At 41.2% G+C, this 19,682-nt stretch overlaps 2 protein-coding genes and 1 long non-coding RNA gene across 3 annotated transcripts in view; 2 read left to right on the top strand and 1 right to left on the bottom strand.

Moving 5' to 3' along the window:
• Positions 1 to 2,480: 2,480 nt before the first annotated feature.
• LOC114559424 (tubulin alpha chain) lies at positions 2,481 to 5,657 on the top strand. The gene is made up of 4 exons (XM_028584046.1): positions 2,481 to 2,595; positions 3,921 to 4,143; positions 4,230 to 4,378; positions 4,596 to 5,657. The coding sequence occupies exons 1-4, from the start codon at positions 2,593 to 2,595 to the stop codon at positions 5,571 to 5,573; spliced, it is 1,353 nt and encodes a 450-aa protein (XP_028439847.1). The 5' UTR covers positions 2,481 to 2,592; the 3' UTR covers positions 5,574 to 5,657.
• A 518-nt stretch (positions 5,658 to 6,175) lies between these two features.
• The window catches only part of jph2 (junctophilin 2), a 31,970-nt gene continuing 18,463 nt past the window's right edge, over positions 6,176 to 19,682 (bottom strand). Inside the window, exons 3-6 of the mRNA XM_028583022.1 lie at positions 17,390 to 17,508; positions 11,490 to 12,439; positions 8,095 to 8,195; positions 6,176 to 8,000 (exon numbers count right to left, since the gene is read on the bottom strand). Coding sequence (XP_028438823.1) covers positions 8,115 to 8,195; positions 11,490 to 12,439; positions 17,390 to 17,508 — 1,150 coding nt within the window. The 3' untranslated portion in view covers positions 6,176 to 8,000; positions 8,095 to 8,114. The remainder of the gene's footprint in view (positions 8,001 to 8,094; positions 8,196 to 11,489; positions 12,440 to 17,389; positions 17,509 to 19,682) is intronic.
• Positions 15,599 to 18,262, top strand: LOC114558789 (uncharacterized). Its single transcript, XR_003692986.1, has 3 exons — positions 15,599 to 15,737; positions 17,352 to 17,549; positions 17,716 to 18,262. It is a non-coding gene; the product is annotated as an uncharacterized LOC114558789 (long non-coding RNA).

Here is a 19,682-nt window from a genome sequence, read left to right as displayed (position 1 = left end):
TACTTTCCCGGAAATCCACAACCATCTCCAACTGTCTTCAGAGGATTAAGCTTCAAGTTGTTCTGACTGCACGACGTCGCCAGATGGTCAAGTAGGTGGACTCATCCCCACCAGAGATGAGTCCAATTAGGGTGGGGTCGTCCACAAACTTCAGGAGCTTGATGGACTGGTGACTGGAGGTGCAGCTGTTGGTGTACAGGGAGAAGAGTAGAGGGGAAAGGGACAGCCTTGAGGGGAAACTGGTGCTGATGGTCTTTGACGTACTGTACATACAAGTATACTGTATACTAGAGTTGCACTGTTCACGACACATACCATTTTTTTTTTACATTTAGTTCAGTTCAGAGGTATAGTTTGTATTTGTGACTTGGTTGCTATAATTACCCATGGAGATTTTAAAAAGTACTTTATTCAACCATTGTCATCAGGCATCATGTGAGCAGAATCCCAAGATCAAACCTCTTCCCATCTAGTCAGTTATAGTAACCCTAACCTGCATGATTTCATATAAGTCTGTATGATATCCATACATACTTTAAAAATCACAAATACTGCACTATTGCACTATATTTATATTCTAATCTTAAATATCAGACCATACAGATATTCCCTCTCTTCAATTGTTATTGTATATTTCTTTTGGAAATTTCTAAATTCTACTGTATTTTTATACTGTATACTTAACAGTATTTTTTATATTTCTCACCATCCTCTGTTTTTATTCTTTATAGGTTAAGTGAGTGTTGTACTTTGAGAGCAAATATTAACCGGAGTCAAATTCCTTGTTTGTTTGCACAAACCTGGCCAATAAAGCAGATTCTGATTCTTAAAATGTTCACCCACTGTTAGCCCTTGGTTATTATAGGCAACTTACGTAAAAGTACAATGTCAACTAATATGTTAGAGGTTTGATCTTGGGATGTGCAAAAACATTTTTGCTTTGGCTTTGCTCACGTGATGCCTGATGGAAATAGATTGGATAAAGTACTTTTTAAATCTCCATGGGTATTAACAGCAAGTCACAAATGCACAATGTATAACTAGAAACTGAACTAAATGAATGAAAGAATAATAGTACCTGGTGCAAGTTTAGCCATATAATTTGTATAGAAAGGTGGTTTATTGTATATAGATGAGGATTGTATAAATAATCAGTGAATCAATACGGACACACAGGTACAGATGTAGAGAAGGACACTGGTGAGGTTGCCTACATGGTATCAAAAAAAATGTCAGGATTTGAGGGTGAATAAATTCAACATTTACCAATATGCTGAGATTTAAAGGGAATGAAGGAATATTTAAATGTTAAGAACCCTAAAACAGAGGAGTAGCAGGTTCTCAAATGTATTATAAATCCTTAAATTCCTGCTTTTGATCCAGCCTTTTGTGTTTGTTTGTTTTTTCTCTCTCTTTCTTAATAAATGGGGGCCTCTGGTGGCTTCATAATGTATACCCGAGAGAGAGGATGTGATGGAAAGTAAACCCACCAGGTGCCAAAGAAATATCTTGGATATCAAATAGCCTATATAAAAAGATTAGCTATCCCATAGCAATATTTTTCTCTTCCGATTAAAATGTTGGCCGTTAATTTAGCCACGCACCTTTCATAAAGTCATGAACCATTTCGACACAGGAAGTGGTACAACATATGCAATACATCCATGAATACAGCACTTTAAAAAAAAAAAAAAAGAAAAATAACCGTAGCGCTCGGTGCATGGATGAAGGGCAGGGCGCGTTCTCTTAATACATCCATGGCAGTGCCCTGCGGCGAAAGTTGATCCAATCAGTCTTTGGAGGATCGCAACCCGACGTCACGCTGCGGTGGCCAATCATGACGTGGTGTCAGAGGCCTGTACAGGCGTACTGTAAACATCCCTATCTCTACCGCTGCCACAAGAAAAATTTAAAAACCGGTTAGGGTAAAAAAAAAAAACGAAACACAAGCGCTTAACTGCCCAAGTGTTTGTGAAACAACAGCAGACGGTTTCCTGGAACAAGCACCAGCACTCCGATAGAAATAAAAATGGATCCTCCTCTATTTCTCCGTAAAATGATGCCGCCTTTTAGGTGCGGTCTGATATGTCTGTAAATATTCTGACGGAAAACAATTGTGAAATATAAAGTCTACTTGTGCTACATTCTGGGGGATTAAAGAACACAGGAGAACGTCACACAAATGGGCCATTTAAGGTACACTTCCACCGCCGGGCCGACTGATCTAGTGAATGAATGAGCCCTAGTCCGCGCAGTTACACAGAGCATCTTTGCTAAGCTAGCGCCAATGGCTAGCAGCTACGCACACATGCCTACGCAGCTCTCATCGATGAGTGCCCCTCATTTTCCCGCAGAGCTCGTGGCGCCTTTGACTTTTTCCTTTTAACCAATGGGAAGCGGACTCACGTGACTTCCGACCAATAGGATTCAGCAGCACTTTTCCGCCGGGTAAGAGAGTATAAATAACCCCGCCTAGGAACAAACGTCAGTTACTTCTTACACTGGACTCATAAAGGCCTGTGTGTGAGAGCTAACTTTGCCTTTTTCCTCTGCTTTATCTTGACTACTACAGAACACACAGCTTCAATAATCATGGTGAGTATAGAAATAGTGTTTCTTTGCCTTTTACGTGTTTCGTTTTATGTAAATTCAGCGATATGAATGTGCGTCACCACGCGGCAGCCTAGTTTCACATACTTATCATTTTAACTAAGAAACCTCAACTGCCTACGTGTAAAGAAAACCATTAAGGTGTAGGACGGTTACCAATTGTCGTCGTCAGTAGGTCGTTTTAACTGTAATGTTGGTAAATTAAATGTAACTCGACAGGCCGCAGTCCACAAGTTCAGTCATAGCTTCCAGTTTCCGGTGTTAGCTCTCCTGTTTGCACATTGACCCAGTTTAGTGTTCGGTCAATGGGCTTTTCATCCTGAAACATTCCTCTTTTACCGCCTGTTTTAGGAGGCCTGGCCTCTATGAAACTGCAACCACAGGCGTTTCAAACAAAACCGATTCACTAAAAGCCTAATTGGGCTTTTTATATGAATCTTTAACGTTGTAAATGCTTAACGTTACTATTTTCTTTTTTATTTGTTTTAAAATCTCGAACTACAGCAGAGTTTAGCTTGTTCGTCACAAAACTCTGATGGGAAAATGTTAAATTTGTTTTCTTTGTTAAAAGGGAACAACGCCCTTTTTTTTTTCTTTTTTTTATTTATAAATTCTTACATTATATTCTTATGTCTAAGACTGTCAAATATTAATAGTACCCTTACTACACTCATAAATTAATCAAAAACTAGAGCGCTAAAATTCGAATGTATGCTATTAAGTAACGTTATAAGTCTGGAATTGCTCGATGGACAATGGATTGGGAAAGAGGTTATAGATGACCTAAATTTACATGGCATACAATATTCGGGGTCTTGCCCTTATTCCGAACTTAACTGTACTCTGACTAAGTCGTTTACATGGCTAATGAGAATTAATATTCTGAATATTAAAACGGAATATGCTGGTAACATGACCCGTCGCAAAGAATATTGTATAGTGGAATATTGGTGTGCATGTAAACCTACTCAGGGGAATGAAACTATTGATTTAATTTGTAGGGGTACATATTTGGAGTCACAACTGAGAAACACTACAATAGAATAAAGCTAATTTGGGTAAAATCAGTATATCCTTTACTCTCTATTGAGCAGCTCCAGACTTTATACTTGATGACGTCACAAGTTTGAGCCGTTTCTGGCTTTAAGGGCATAGAGGGTAAATGACTGCATCAGGTGACTATTTAGGCATGATGTTTTGGTAGCTGGTTCTTTACAAAAGAGCCTATTGCTTATTTAAATCCTTGCATTAGCTCTAGTGCGCTCTAGTCTATTTTAAAGAGATTCCCAGCATTACTTTTCTTTCCACAGCGTGAGTGTATCTCAGTGCACGTTGGTCAGGCTGGTGTCCAGATCGGCAATGCCTGCTGGGAGCTTTACTGCCTGGAACATGGCATCCAGCCAGACGGACAGATGCCCAGTGACAAGACTCGTGGAGGAGGAGACGATTCCTTCAACACCTTCTTCAGTGAGACTGGAGCTGGAAAACACGTCCCCAGAGCTGTTTTTGTCGACCTGGAGCCCACTGTCATCGGTAAGTGTCATCACCTCTGGCTCCCCTTCTTTTTTCTTTAAATCCACTATCCGTCAAACCCTCTAATTTATGACTATTCCTTTCAGATGAGGTGCGCACTGGGACTTACCGCCAGCTGTTCCACCCTGAGCAGCTGATCACCGGCAAGGAGGATGCTGCCAACAACTACGCCCGTGGACACTACACCATCGGTAAAGAGATCATCGACGTGGTGCTGGATCGGATCCGTAAACTGGTGGGTATATTCAGATTAGAAGTTCACTTTACATTTTGCTCTAGAATATTACATTAAATGGATTAGGCTTATTGCAAGTAGGTAATGTTATTAAAATGAAAAGAGCTGTACAGTGTTTTTGAAATGAGAGGATGGCCTGCCAAAGTTCACTGTATTTTTTAAAAAAAAGTGCAATGTAGGTAATCAATTAACAGTGTCTGTCCCTCTATGTCCTCAGTCAGACCAGTGCACCGGCCTTCAGGGCTTCCTGGTTTTCCACAGCTTCGGGGGTGGCACCGGCTCTGGTTTCACCTCCCTGCTGATGGAGCGTCTGTCTGTCGACTACGGCAAGAAGTCCAAGCTGGAGTTTTCGGTCTACCCAGCTCCCCAGGTGTCCACCGCTGTGGTGGAGCCCTACAACTCCATCCTGTGCACCCACACCACCCTGGAGCACTCTGACTGTGCCTTCATGGTGGACAACGAGGCCATCTACGATATCTGCCGTAGGAACCTCGATATCGAGCGTCCTTCTTACACCAACCTCAACAGGTTGATCAGCCAGATAGTGTCTTCCATCACTGCCTCCCTTCGTTTCGATGGTGCCCTCAATGTTGATCTGACAGAGTTCCAGACCAACTTGGTGCCATATCCCCGTATCCACTTCCCCCTGGCCACCTATGCCCCTGTCGTCTCTGCTGAGAAGGCTTACCATGAGCAGATAACGGTGTCTCAAATCACCAACGCTTGCTTTGAACCAGCCAACCAGTTGGTAAAATGTGACCCTCGCCACGGCAAATACATGGCCTGCTGCCTTTTGTATCGTGGTGATGTGGTGCCCAAAGATGTAAACGCTGCCATTGCCAGCATCAAAACCAAACGTTCCATCCAGTTTGTGGACTGGTGCCCCACTGGTTTCAAGGTGGGCATCAACTACCAGCCACCCACTGTAGTTCCTGGTGGAGACCTGGCCAAGGTCCAGAGGGCTGTGTGCATGCTGAGCAACACCACTGCTATTGCAGAGGCCTGGGCTCGGCTTGACCACAAGTTTGATCTGATGTACGCTAAGCGCGCCTTTGTTCACTGGTATGTGGGTGAGGGGATGGAGGAGGGAGAGTTCTCTGAGGCCAGAGAGGACATGGCAGCTCTGGAGAAGGATTACGAGGAGGTTGGAGCTGATAGTGTGGGAGATGAGGATGATGAAGGAGAGGAGTATTAAATAGGCATACATTCCCCTTTATTGATCTCTGATCGGTGCCTTTTTATCAATGTGAAAAGAATAAAGTTTTACCGACCAAAGTTATTGATTGTTCTCCTTAATACACTCACTGTTAAAAGTTAACATGACTAGTCTGTATAAAATGGAGGTTCATCTGATAGTCTCTTTGGTTAAAAAAAAAAAAAAAAAAGTGCACTTCAGGCACTTGGGGGCAGTGGTGTTCAACAGAATGGACAATGGCAAACAACTCTAAATTTGACATAGTTGCAGGTAAATGGCTACTAAATTACTTCAACTGCATCAGATGTTGGCATACCATTTGCAGATCTCACGTTTACTAATTCCAGCTGTGATTTTTGCTTTGTGAGAAGAATGCGGTCTGGTTTCAAATGGGGTGTGGTATTCACTGTGGCCTGAGGGGGAGGGGGGAGGGGGGTGGGGGTCTTGTGCTGGCAGACAAGTGTTTAAAAATACTTAGTTCTGCTGTTGCCAGACTGGATAATGAATGATACTTAAAAAAAAAAAAAAAAAAAAAAAAATCCTGGAATAAACTTATAGAGCCAATATTGGGAGAAGCAACATACTTGGGCAAAAACACACAATCACAATAGTTGTAAAAGTTTTATTTTCAGCTTTGCGGTTTTGAATAGGTTTGGCTACAAACAAATGCATTTCTTCCCTTTTTTGAAATTCAGCAGTTATTTAATTTCATTAAATGCTCAAACAGTCCAAACAAAATGGCTTCTACATTACACTATGAAGTTTTATTGCACTCAGATTGAGTTCATCTGACAAATGTCTTCTGTTAATGCATTTGGATAAACTTATTGGTTTCAACTGTATTACCAAATAAGATTTATTAAAACTAACTTTTTGTAGAATTTTTTTTTTTTTTTTTTTTTTTGCACAAAAACAATGCACAACCAGTACTGTGTTCATTTGCAAAGGCAGAACCTTTTCAGCTAAAAACCTTTGTCCTTTTTTAAAAGCCACCTATTAAATGGCTAAACCGAACAAGGGAGAAATATTAAAACTGCACATCTGGAGAATGCTGTTCTCAATAAGACCTGGAGTTAAGAACCATTTATCGGTTTCCCTATCTCACAAAATGACGAGGTAATCTGACTCCTTTTTGGTAAAAAAATTTTTTTAGGGTTGCATATTTGCCTCTGACAAAAATCCTACAACAGAATACGGTGAATGCTGAAAAGATGTGCACTTCAGAACGGTACAAAAATATAGACACATAACACACAAAGTGCCCTCATGCGTACAAAAAAAAATTTGAAGTTGTATGTGGCTCTAAAGCACAACAGGCCCTGAATATAACGCGGTGTGCAACAAGAGTGGACAGTTTTCTACACTGAAACATACATGGATAGCTCACAAAACCACCCAGCCCGCCTCCTGCTGCTACGGTTGCATTAATACAAATACGTAGATTGAGAAACCTTTACTACAACATACCGTGATTGTTTTAAATAAGCTTTCGTTTTTTTTTGCCCCGCCTGTTCATTCTATCGCAAAACATACACACCTCTCGTTTTAAAACCACCAGGGTGCTAAACCGCATCCGTTATGAGAACCGCCACAGGAACATACAGCTCAGTGACACTCGTAAGCTTCCTATTTTCCTTCTCTATTTGGTTTTGCAGCTCCACAAACCAAAGCAGCAGAATGACAATAAAATGCGTAATTAAATCCCAGTGAAAATAGAAAGTTTCACAGTGTAGTACACCACAGTCTCAAATGCTATTAGCCAAAAATGTAACTCTAGATTCTTTGGAGACTGAAGAGCGACAAGATGAAAACGATAAACTGGCTATTTACGTAGCGTTGGCTTACAGCATTTCAACAGTATTTACTTGGTTTCAGACTCCTACTTTAATGAACCTTCAGGTTTTTTTAACCACACGCTGGACATCGCAGATTATTAAAATAATGACCGGAACAGTTCTAATGCCTAAATCTCTTACCGCTTAACTCCGCTGCGGTTGAATTTGTGTCTCGTCAATCAAGTTGAAGGCATAGTGGAGAGAATATTCCGTCTGCATATGTTATCAGCATTCCTTCGTCATGCAAACACATTTTGGTGACAAAGTGTAACTGCCTACTGAGATTGTCTAATCGGCTGGTGCGCCAATTAAGGATTGGGTTAAAAAGGCTTTTAACATACAAAACGGCGTCGTATTCAGATGTACCGAATCAGGTTTCGTGTCCTTCAGTTTGTCAAACCTCTGGAAAGAGAGGAGCTTCACAGAGCCTCACACAGTCCCACCGGCCAAAACCTGTAGAGGAGTTGTTGGCGGTCTGCATGAGGCGTCTTTGGCTCCTCGGCGGTCATCTTTGATCTCTGGTCCTAACTGAGGAGGAGGAGGAGGAGGAGGAGGAGGAGGCAGGCTGTCTCTCTCCAACACCGCCGGTGACCTGCAAGGGGAAAAAAAACTTGTCTTTTAATGGACTCCTTTCAGTCCCCCCCACGCCCCTCCCCCCAGCAAGTTTTGACATGTTTATTTATTACCTGAGGTGGTGGACAATGTCTCATGACAAAATGTGTACGAAGAGAATGGCCAGCCCGATGTTGAGCAGGATGACCATGCAGATCATGATGGTGTTTGGGCCCTTTGAAAGAAAGGAAGAAATATGAGATATGAGGGCAGCAGTCTCACTTTACCAGACTAGCGAGACCTTCTTCCTCCGCAGCGCTGCGGAAGAAGGTCTCGCCTAGTCCACACAGCATCCCGGGGATGGGAGAAAAACGTGCCCAGGTTTAATGGCGTTTCTTTAAAGCCAATCACACATCGTCATGGGCGGCGCTAAGCTCCGCACGGAGCCACTTGTAAAACAGCCTCGGGAAGGAACTCGTTTTGGTGGAACATTTGTACGTTCAAAAGTTGTTTTAGTCGTGCGAGAGAAAACTCCGATTGGACAGATAGTCTATTTCTGCTGGTATGGTCGTTTTAAATGGTTGGCTTTATCCCTCAAATACATTCTCTGGAGACCATTTTGGACAACACTGTGATAACTAGAGCCCTGTAAGAATAAAGCTGGGATTGAGAGACAACATGTAGTGCATGTCACGTAAAGAGATGGATATACAGTCCCTCCAGAAAAACACGATTATGCGATCGCATAATTCAATGCATAATCAGCCAATGTCCGCATTTTATGCGGGGGCCGCATGTTTTCAAATACGCTGCACTTTCGCCGCATAAATTGCCGATTTTACGCGCAAAATATGCGGGGCTTGCATGATTTCATAATCCCCGCATTTTTCGGTGCAAAAAAGCCACATATATATCTTAGCAGAAAGTTGAAAAATGTTGCGTTTGCTTCACACAAGAGCAGCCATTTTCCCCTGTTGCCATGGGAACGTTATGAAGTGACGTAATTACGCGACGTGAACGTCATCGAAAAGCAGGGTGTTGGGGGAATCACCAAGGGGGTAAGCTTCGCTTCAGAACTCGAGCCATCATGGCGCCATTTTGTTGCTAACTGGCCATCACCTCCTGTTAGCATTCCGCTGACCGCCATTTTTTTTTTACGTCACTTGACTGCGAATAACTTTACATCTGAAGCGTTTAAAGACTCTATTTGTCCGTTGTTTAGTTCCAAAGAAACACGACAATGTATAAAAGGCTCCATTACCTTGTACCTCACGTTATGGCTCCGTAGCAGACGCTTTTGTAAAAATAGGCTAACTATTGTGTCATAACCAAGTGACTTACTGTCGCATAGTAGAGGAATTACCGTATAGTACAGGAGAAGCAGGCAGTTTCGACTTACATGAGATGTTTAGGTTTAATTACTAATGTTAACTAGCATGTTAGTGATCAATAATTAGCCTGTGCCCATGTTATCTCCTTACATACACCTACAGTCTCCGTATCTGTAAGATTGGGAATGATTGAGATTTCTCTTGGCACAGCTACCAGAAGACTTACAACTTTCAGACACGTTGCTCACGTCACATTCTCTCAGTTGGAGGCTGTGCAGTAAAGCTGGCCATCACCGGAAAAGTGCTTCTAATAGCCTTCACTGGTCTCCGTCCAGAGCAACGGGGTCTATTGGTCCATTATATACTGTCTATGGGAATCACCAAACCACAGTTTTTGCAAGTTCCCGCAATTTCATCGCATAAAATTGCATAAATACCCCGCATATTTCAACGCATTTTTTAAGAAAACGTGCAGCATAATCAACAATCACAAAAAAACTCTGTATTTTTCTGGAAGGACTGGATATAGAAGTCATAATGAAGTGCTGTCTTTAGAGACAAGGGACAAGGTGACTTCATGGCTCTAGTCCAGTGGTTCTCAAACCTTTTTCAATAATGTACCCCGTTTGAGTTGTTTCTTTAAGCCAAGTACCCCCTGACCAGCGCTAATCATTTTCGGTAGAAAAAAAAGTGTATATAAATGGGAACAGTACAGCGCTGTCAGCGATAGATTTACTTTAGAACAACAGCCTTGTAACTGAAAAAAAAAAAAAACATTTAAATGCTAATGACAAAAGGAGACAAAAACTGTAAAAAAGACAAAAACTTGGAAAAAGATGGTAGAAAGAAGGAAGGAAGGAAGGAATGAATAGGTCAAAATAGTATCAAAAACTTCAAAAATAGTGACATAAGAAGAAAAAAGCAAGAAACTTGTCACATTTTTGGTAGGAAAAAAAAAAGTCTACATAAAGAGGAACAAATGTTCTGGACAATAGCCTTGTAACTATTTAATTAAACATTTTGTTAAATATCTCATGTACCCCCTACAGTCCTCCAAAGTACCCCTAGGGGTACGCGTACCCCCATTTGAGAAACACTGCTTTAGACGATACTCTGCTCTGATAACGTCAAGCTAAATGTTTTAGCTAAACAAGGCTAAAAGTGAAAAAAAAGAAAAAAATCTACAGCCACGCTAGCGGCTCTGTGAGGTTGTACGTCGGCACAGCTGTGCTTTGAGCTAAATGCTAATGTCAGCATGCTAACATGCTCCCAAGGACGATGCTAACATGCTGATGTTTAACAGATACAATGTGCCATCTTTCTTTAGCTTGTTAGCATGCTTACGTTTGCTAATCCTTACTGATTTCCAGTGTTTTTCTCCTCAGTGGTATTTGTAGTTTTTCAGATGAAAAAGGGTATTTTTTGACATATCCAAAACAACACTCCCAGGACGAGGCAGATTTAGAAGTATATCGATATTGGTTCTGAATAGTGTGTACAGGAATGCAATTAGCTTAGCAGGTATTTGATCAGGGAGCGTATTCTATGTTCTCCAGCTCAATATCCTCTTAATAAGACACATGAAGACCTTTCAATGGGTTTTTATGTTTACATGTTTAAGTCACCCAGCTGCAGCTTATAGCCTACTGATGTTACACTTCTTGATGTCTTCACAGTGGCTGAATGGATTTTACAATTCAAACTGCATTTGAAACGTCCATGATTTAGCAATGAACTGCGACGATAACCCTTACCAATCTCCGACAATGTTAGTTTATATCAAGAGACGTATATAGATATTTGTAAATCTTTGTAATCACTAGGAAGACATGGAAAGTGTATCTTATGTGTTATATTGAGGGAATATAGAACTGGGGAACATAGGGATTACCCCATTTGCTCCTGAAGGGAACATGAATGTCTGTAAATTTCATGCCAATCAATCCGACATTGAAAAAACTGTCGACGTGAACCTGCCGGTGGCGCTTAGAGGAAACGTCAGTAGGATCCTGAATGTCTTTAGAAAACATCACATGAACGTGTGGAATGGTTGTTGGGCTATTCAGGGCCAGAGCGGTGGACCGGCTGACAGGCTGACAGACTGACAGACTGACATTGCCGACGGCCCTTATAGCCTGTAGCTGCTTACGCGCCAGAAATAGTCAAATGTGCGTCGATGTGTATGATTACTGTCTTACCTCCAGCTCCAAAGACTCGGCAGTCACCTCGGGACTCGGGCTCGACACCATGGCCTTCAGTCTGGCTTCTGCTTTGGGCTCCACTTTCGGGGCTGGTTTGGCAACAATGGCTTTGTCTTCCACTTGCTTTGGTACCGCTTTAGGTTCAAGACTTGGTTTGGGGGACGGAGCTGGGCTGGGTTGCCGCTTTGGCAACGGCTTTGCCTCCGCTTTGCTGGACGGCCTGCTCACCTCCCTGGACTCCACTTTGTTCTCGGAGACGGACGGCGCTTGTTGGCGGACTGATGGAGCCCTTTCAGTTTTGACCTCGTTGATTTTAGGCTCGGGGGTGACCGCTTTGGAAGACACTTTGGAGATGGGGCGCGGGGCTTCTTCTTCTTCTTCTTCTTCGACTTCGTCTTCATCTGGCGAGATGAGGCTATTCCTTACAGGGGCAGCGGGCGCAGGCGGGACATCCGGAGCTTTCACCTCCGAGTCAAACTTCTGCAGGGGCTTGATCTCCAGGTCCGAGCCCTGCTCTATCTTGACGCTCTGACGGCTGGGGGTGCGAGAGGGGCCACGACTGCCCGGGGCCCCCGCGCCTTCGGGTGCAGCCGAGGCAGGAGCAGGAGCAGGAGCGGAGGTTGACGGGGTAGTGGGGCGACTGTTGGGCCTGCTGTTGGATTTACTGCTACCCTTACTGCCCCCGCCTTTAATGCTTTTGTCTTCATTCCAGCTTCCCGGACTGAGGAGTTTGGGCTCTTCCTTGCTGATGATGCCTGGGCTGGGGGAGGGGGTGCGGGCTGGGGACGAGCCGGGCATGAGGCTGTCCAGTTCATTCATGAGCGGGCTTTCGGGCGGCGTGGGCAGGGGCTCCTCCTCGGCCAGCAGCGGCTCATGCATGACAGTCTCTATGTGCTCACTTCCCTCCCCGACCTCCAGTAACACTCTCTTCTTCAGATACTCGGGACCTGGGGGAGATCAGTTCAACCAGCAGATGAGGGTCATTCATAAAACTGGGGAGTAGGCTATGTGGTTTATCGCCATTTGATAAACATGAGTCAGTCAAATTAGCATTGTTTGTTAAGTTCAAAGTGACATTTGATATAAAAATCTATTTCCTAGTTAACTGTTACCATGGAGCACTCCTTTCTCTCTCCTCCTACAAGACTAATTAGTTGACTACAATAGGAAATAACTACTGGACATCTATTTAGAAACTGACTTCTTAATAATCCCCTGCTATCCTCAACCCAGTCTAATTAAGGAAGCAGCTACTGAGTCTGTTAAGAGTTAAAGGTGGCTACCCTTTATAATGATCAACTTTAATGCACATTTTTGGTTGTTCTTTTGCTAACACTTCAGAGAGAAACAAGTGTAAGAAATACCAAAGAAAAACACTTGACTATATAATATTATAAGAATATAAATATAACATTAAAGGTCCCATGGCATGAAAATGTCACTTTATGAGGTTTTTTAACATTAATGTGAGTTCCCCCAGCCTGCCTATGGTCCCCCAGTGGCTAGAAATGGTGATAGGTGTAAACCGAGCCCTGGGTATCCTGCTCTGCTTTTGAGAAAATGAAAGCTCAGATGGGCCAATCTGGAATCTTCTCCTTATGAGGTCATAAGGAGCAAGGTTACCTCCCCTTTCTCTGCTTTGCCCGCCCAGAGAATTTGGCCCACCCATGAAAGAGAGAGACATCATGGCTTTCAAACGAGTGAAGCATGGCAGTTGGTCAAGGCCACGCCCCCACCCTCCACTTTGCCCCCCCCTCTCTTCCTCAATAGCATTTAAAGCTACAGACACAGAAATGGTACATCCTAAGGAAAGCTCATTGTTGGACTGGCTCTAGTGGCTGTAATTCTGCACCAAGGCTGAATTTTGGGAAAGAGACTTCAGATACAGTATTAGGGGACCACTAAGGTCTATATAAAAGAGACTTCAGATACAGTATTAGGGGACCACTAAGGTCTATATAAAAGAGACTTCAGATACAGTATTAGGGGACCACTAAGGTCTATATAAAAGAGACTTCAGATACAGTATTAGGGGACCACTAAGGTCTATATAAAAGAGACTTCAGATACAGTATTAGGGGACCACTAAGGTCTATATAAAAGAGACTTCAGATACAGTATTAGGGGACCACTAAGGTCTATATAAAAGAGACTTCAGATACAGTATTAGGGGACATATCAAGCATCCAAAAAGCAGCATGTCATAGGACCTTTAAGAGTAAAAATGTTTATGTCAAAGTAAAAGTGAAATATGAAAGGCTATTGTCAACAAATCCCTTGAATAGACCAAAAGCAACAATGCATTATAGTATGCCAATTTGTTTCTACTGAAGACGTAAAAACAGGTCACAAATATAGACTTTGATTTAAAAAAAAAAAAAGACTAAATAATTGCCCAAGTTTATTTAATGGACAACAATGGAGCACTATGGCACAGATAATACTACACCGGCCTATCCTTTAAATTGTGAGGCTACATTTTTGTTTTCCGCAGTACAAATAAACCAGATGGTGCACACGCTGACACTGTACGTCTGTGTTGTTGTCTCCTTAGTGAGAGATCTTTCATGAAAGAATGCACAGCAGGACTCGGCCAGGCTTCGTCTATTTCTAGTTTTAGTCCGAGAGAATTTGTGAAGCCACTCACAAAGCTGGATGACTTTCTGATTCCCTAACGCTCTCTGCTGAGGGAGAACGCCAAGAGAAAAATAGCAGGAGGCTCCTAAATGGCTGCTGTGCTTTTGTGTGTAGAAGTGTAGAAGCCAGACGCGCAATGAAACTGATACGATCGCTTCGACCTAACAAGATGTTCCTTTTTTAGACATTCAAATGCAACTACCCTTGCGGTGAGACTCAGCCAAGGATCTGCTGAAGTAAAAGTCCTGCATTCAAAATGTTACTATTAGCATCAAAATATACTTACAGTACAGAAAGTAAAAGTACAAACTATTCAGAATGTCTCATTTCAGAATATATGATATTGCTGTATTATACTTATTTACGCATTAATGTGTATGTTTGTCACTTGGTGGGGCTTATTTAAAAAAAAAAAACTATATATACTTTACTAGCTTGTGAATTTCACTAAGGGGTCAATAAAGTCTTATCTTAATCCATAATGTATGTTCATAATGTATTTGTTGATTATATTTTGTATTCTTAAACTGAATCTGTAACGTATTAAGTACAAGTAAATGTAGAGGAGGAAATCATTTCCTTTTGCCATGCAGTGAAGTAGAAGTATAAAGAAGCAGACAATTGAAACACCTCAAAAAGTACCTCAAAATTGCACTTAAGTACAGTACTTGTAAATGTACAGTTACATCCCACCACTGTGCATGGCTATCATGTATGATCAGTTATACTTGCTGTTTTTCCTCAGTAAGTAAATTGAAATGTTAATGTCATACCTACATACTTTGCTCCAGCTGAACAATACACACACATATACACAACCGGTCAAAAGTTTGGGGTCAATTTCCATTCCAATCCATTCCAGACAGAATACCAGCTGAGATCAGTTGCGTTGTTTTTTTAACCAGGGCAGCAGTTTTCAGATTACTTACAATTATGTGCTTACATAATTGGAAAAGGGTACTCCAATATTTTCTCAGTTAGCCTTTTAAAATAATATCAGATTAGTAAACATAATGTGCCTTTGGAACATTGGATGAATGGTTGCTGATAATGGGCAATGTATATATTGCATTAAAGATCAGCCACTTCTTTCTACAACAGTCGACAACAGTTTTGCAATTACGTAAGCACATCATGTCATCTGAAAACTGCTGCCCTGGTTAAAAAAAACAATGCAACTGATCTCAGCTGGTATTCTGTCTGTAATGGAGTGGAATGGAAATTTCTAAGTGACCCCAAACTTTTGACCGGTAGTGTATACAGGGATTAAAGTTCTACGGATTTCTGTCAATTTGATTTTTAGAAATGCCATATCTGAGATCGATGCAGATCCAATGTATCACTTTTTATTTTTATTTTTGTAAAGCAAAAAATAGGCCACAAATATTAGGTCCGTTGAATGAATGTACATTTTGTAATGTTTAATGTTTACAGACCTTATAGTGTTTTTGAGAATTTCCTGTGTCTCAATCATTGACAGCTCAAGATGCGTTAGTCATGAGTTTCGTCGTGTCATTAGCCCGTTTGCTTAAAAAAACAAACGTCTGTAGGACTAAAGAACGGTTTAAAAGTTTTTGGATTATTATTATCATTGAGACAGCTGATAAGGTAGGCCAATCTGTTGAACTTTTTGGGATATGATCGATTGTGAGCTCTATGTGCGAGGGAGATAAGTTTAAGCTAGGTTCTTTACGTGCATTAATGTATATGATTTCCTTTCGAAGGGGAGGTCATTCATTTGGGTGCCACCTATGGCTTGAACAGATGCTATGCCACCCAATGCATGTAGCCTATTATTGTTACAGTTTTTAATCAATGCGACTAACGTCATGTGTTAAGCGATGCACTATTTCGTACCGAATGCAATTTATTGTCCCGTCTGATAAGACATGTCCACAATCTTTCACAATTCGCGACGGAATGTTTTGACTGAGCGTGTTAACATGAAATCATAATAATAATAATAATAATGATAATAATGATACAATTATGCAATAGACTTTGTCATTATCGCGAACCGTTTTGTAAGAGGGTCAATCGTGTTTGTGCTGTCGACGCACAGACAGCTAATTAAGGCTATTTTGGTTTCACTTATAACAACGGGTTATGAATGTATGTTGACATAAAATAACCATGCAATTAAACTAGTCAACTTATAACTTAGTTATATTATTAATTTATAGCACAAAACCCGGAACCAGTTTCCTTGCATTATGATTTGTGTGCCACTAGCTGTTAGCCGTCATGGGTGCGTTGTTGCTAGTGGAAAGCACAGACGTGTCTGAAATCGATAAAAAAGTGAAAAATAAATGGAGATGGGAATGGCAAGCCATACAGCTCATGGTGTAGAAAGATGAAAACGCCAGGGGTATGCTTTTGCGTGGTTTGCTCCAAAACAATTGTGTTTGTTGCATATTAACAATAAAAAAGAATATCTCCCTTTAAACAATTTTGGCCTGAAGTAATTAAATAAGAGGTGAAGCCTTTCTACAATAAGATTTCTGCAGTAGAAAAGAACAGCGTGGTTAGTGGTGGGTTGGTTCTGAAATATTGTTTTGTTCATCAGGGAAAGAAAACTTGCTATACTCCCTTTACTTTGCTGTTTGTAACTTGTTTTACATTAAAAACCAATAGGGTGCGATTGCAAAAGGGGTGCTATCTGTATAGGTAGATGTGAACAGCTTATGACTTGGCCTGAAAATTATTTTTTTCACTTTAATCACTGTGTGTATATATATATATATATATATATATATATATATATATATATATATATATATATATATATATATATATATATTAGATTCTTCAAAGTAGCCACCCTTTGCTTTTTTGATAACTCTGCAAACCCTTGGTGTTCTCTCAATGAGCTTCATGAGGTAGTCACCTGGAATGGTTTTCACTTCACAGGTGTGCTGTTGTCAGGGTTAATTAGTGTAATTGTTTCCCTTATTAATAAAAGAGCAAAGGGTGGCTACTTTGAAGAATCTAAAATATAAGACATGTTTTCAGTTATTTCACACTTTTTTTGTTAAGTACATAATTCCATATGTGTTCATTCATAGTTTTGATGCCTTCAGTGAGAATCTACAATGTAAATAGTCATGAAAATAAAAAGGAAACGCACTGAATGAGAAGGGGTGTCCAAACTTTTGGCCTGTACTGTATGTATATATATGTGTGTGTGTGTGTGTGTTATATTTGTATTGACTCTGCATTTAGTGACGCATTCAAGCCAACTGGGAAAGAAGGGCACTGACCTGGCTGGTAGAAGGAAGGGGAGAGCTCTTTGGCCACCAGTCTGGCGATGCTGGACTCACTGTTGGAGGCCTGTGCAGCCTGATCAGCCCCATCGGACTTGGCCTTCGCATGGGTCGTCCTGCAGGGGAACACACATGCGACACGATTCATAAATCACTGGTACTACAACAATCATCCAGACGTATTATTTCCATGCTACTGTTTACTGTTACTGCATTAGTTATAATCTGATAGAGGTCATTTCAACATGGTGCCGCTCCCTCCGTGCATCGAAAATAGCATGTGTGTTGCTATCTAACACTGTGTATTGTTTCTCATTCATCAGGCACTCTGAGAGCGCAGACCTTTGCCAAGGCAAGGCCCATTTCACTGGAGCTGTATGCATCACTCCAGTGACTTATCTCTGTCTCATGGAAATATGTGTGATGAGTCTTTAGTTACTTGCCAGCCATAACTCATTGTCCTGCTGGGGGGGTGGGGTGATAAAAATATAATTTATTTCTGTTCCAGCCCAACAGCAGAAAATGACACCTCCTCTCTCAATAGCTATTAATACTAAGGAGCCATATGACCTGCAGCCACGCACCCATTGAATACTGTAAACAATCCCCTTTACTGTAATATTTTTGGTTAAACTGTTTTAAGCCTTCATCTATTAGGTTTCCCATTCAAGGTTCATACATAAGGTCAAGATCAAAGTCAGCATGCATTTAGTCTGGATGCGACGACGGTTCATTTACCGCAGGATTCCCTTACCTTCCGCTTTCTATGTGTTTATGTTCTAACCTCCGAGCTACCTAGCTAACGTTCCATGCTGAAAATGGCAAGTTTTGGAGAAAATTTAGATTGTGCAACAACGCAGGCCTGCTTGGTTCTTTCGGGGAATGATTGTAAAGATTTACAAAGAATATGTTTATGGCATTTCCTCTCTAGCCGGGACGTTTTGGGACCAATTGGCTGGGATTTGATATGGACAAAATACACACGGCAATACATTGTTAAGAGCAAATGAGGTTTAACTATGTATCCAGGTAATTTACATAGCTCACGCCGCTGTATTGTGTGAACAGTTAACTTCCTTTAATATTGTATGTGGCGTTTTCTTTTGTGGGGAGCAAATGTTCCAACAAAACACGTTCCTTCCGGAGACTATTTTGCAGAGCCACCGTTTGATTGGTTTAAAGAAATGCAAACGACCCAGAGCATTTTTTTCTTCTATCCATCGAAGGGCCAGACCTTCCTCCACAGTGCTGTGGAGATAGGTCTGGAAATGCGAGACTAGCATGCATTAAACACACATAAAGATATGACATGACATACTTCAGAACACATAATATGAAAGTAAAACCCATTTCACAATATTTATAGCATTGTATTCTGCCAATTTAACAACTGCATCATTAACTAATCTCCATTGTACAGTTGCTGTTTAAGCAAGCTAATGGCTGAGAGATTGCAATTGCTTTTTCTCCCACCGACCATCCCAAAACTAAAGATAATAAAATAACTTTTGAACGTACACATGTTCCACCAAAACAAGTTCCTTTCCGAGGCTATTTTGCAGAAGCAGCATTATGAGCATAGCGCCGCCCAAGACGATTGTGATTGGTTTAACCCTTGTGTTCTTTTCTTTTTCTGGGTTAAACATTTTTGTCACTTTTCCAGATGTTTTTTAAACATTTCCTGACTTTTATGTCATTTCTTTTTCAAGTTTAATTGTCATTTTTCGCAATGTTTTTTCCATTTTATTTTCTGCGCCTTTTCCAATGTTTTTTGAAGCTTTTTCCATCATTTTTGTCACTTTTTTCAACGTTCTTTAATCGGAACAATTAGAGACTCCTGAGGCTCCCTGTCTGAGATAGATGAGCTTCACCTGTCCACGCACAGTCAGCACCTCCGTCCTCTTCCAGGAACCTCCACACCCTCAAATCTCACATGTTTATAATTACACTGAAATCTTTCAATAAAGAAAGCGTTATAATAACAACAGCTGCCTTTTTAGCAACAAGCTTTTTGGTACAAGGCAATGGTACAGTTTACTCCTAAATCCTACCCCACAAATACAACACATAAAAGAAACACACTTTAGGATTACACCATTTAATTTTGCCAGCTGCCTACTACTTACGAAGTATCATGTGTAGTTTTAAATGTATTGAATGCATAAAAAATGTGTATTTTCTTTTTTTCATACTCTGCTTCTGACTGGCTAGTAGTCCTTACCTAGGTACTGCGCATGTGTGACTCCCAACAAAGATGGAATAGAAGTTGGATGCCTCACTCTGTAGCTAA

This window comes from Perca flavescens, chromosome 7 (assembly GCF_004354835.1).
Source record: "Perca flavescens isolate YP-PL-M2 chromosome 7, PFLA_1.0, whole genome shotgun sequence".
NCBI lineage: Eukaryota > Metazoa > Chordata > Actinopteri > Perciformes > Percidae > Perca > Perca flavescens.
The sequence above is the reverse complement of the archived record's forward strand: the minus strand, read 5'-3'. Positions and strand labels throughout refer to the sequence as shown.

Coding starts and splice junctions, on each gene's coding strand:
- LOC114559424 (XM_028584046.1), top strand. Junction 4,144..4,229: donor CCTGGAGCCCACTGTCATCG/GTAAGTGTCATC, acceptor TATTCCTTTCAG/ATGAGGTGCGCACTGGGACT. Junction 4,379..4,595: donor TGGATCGGATCCGTAAACTG/GTGGGTATATTC, acceptor CTATGTCCTCAG/TCAGACCAGTGCACCGGCCT.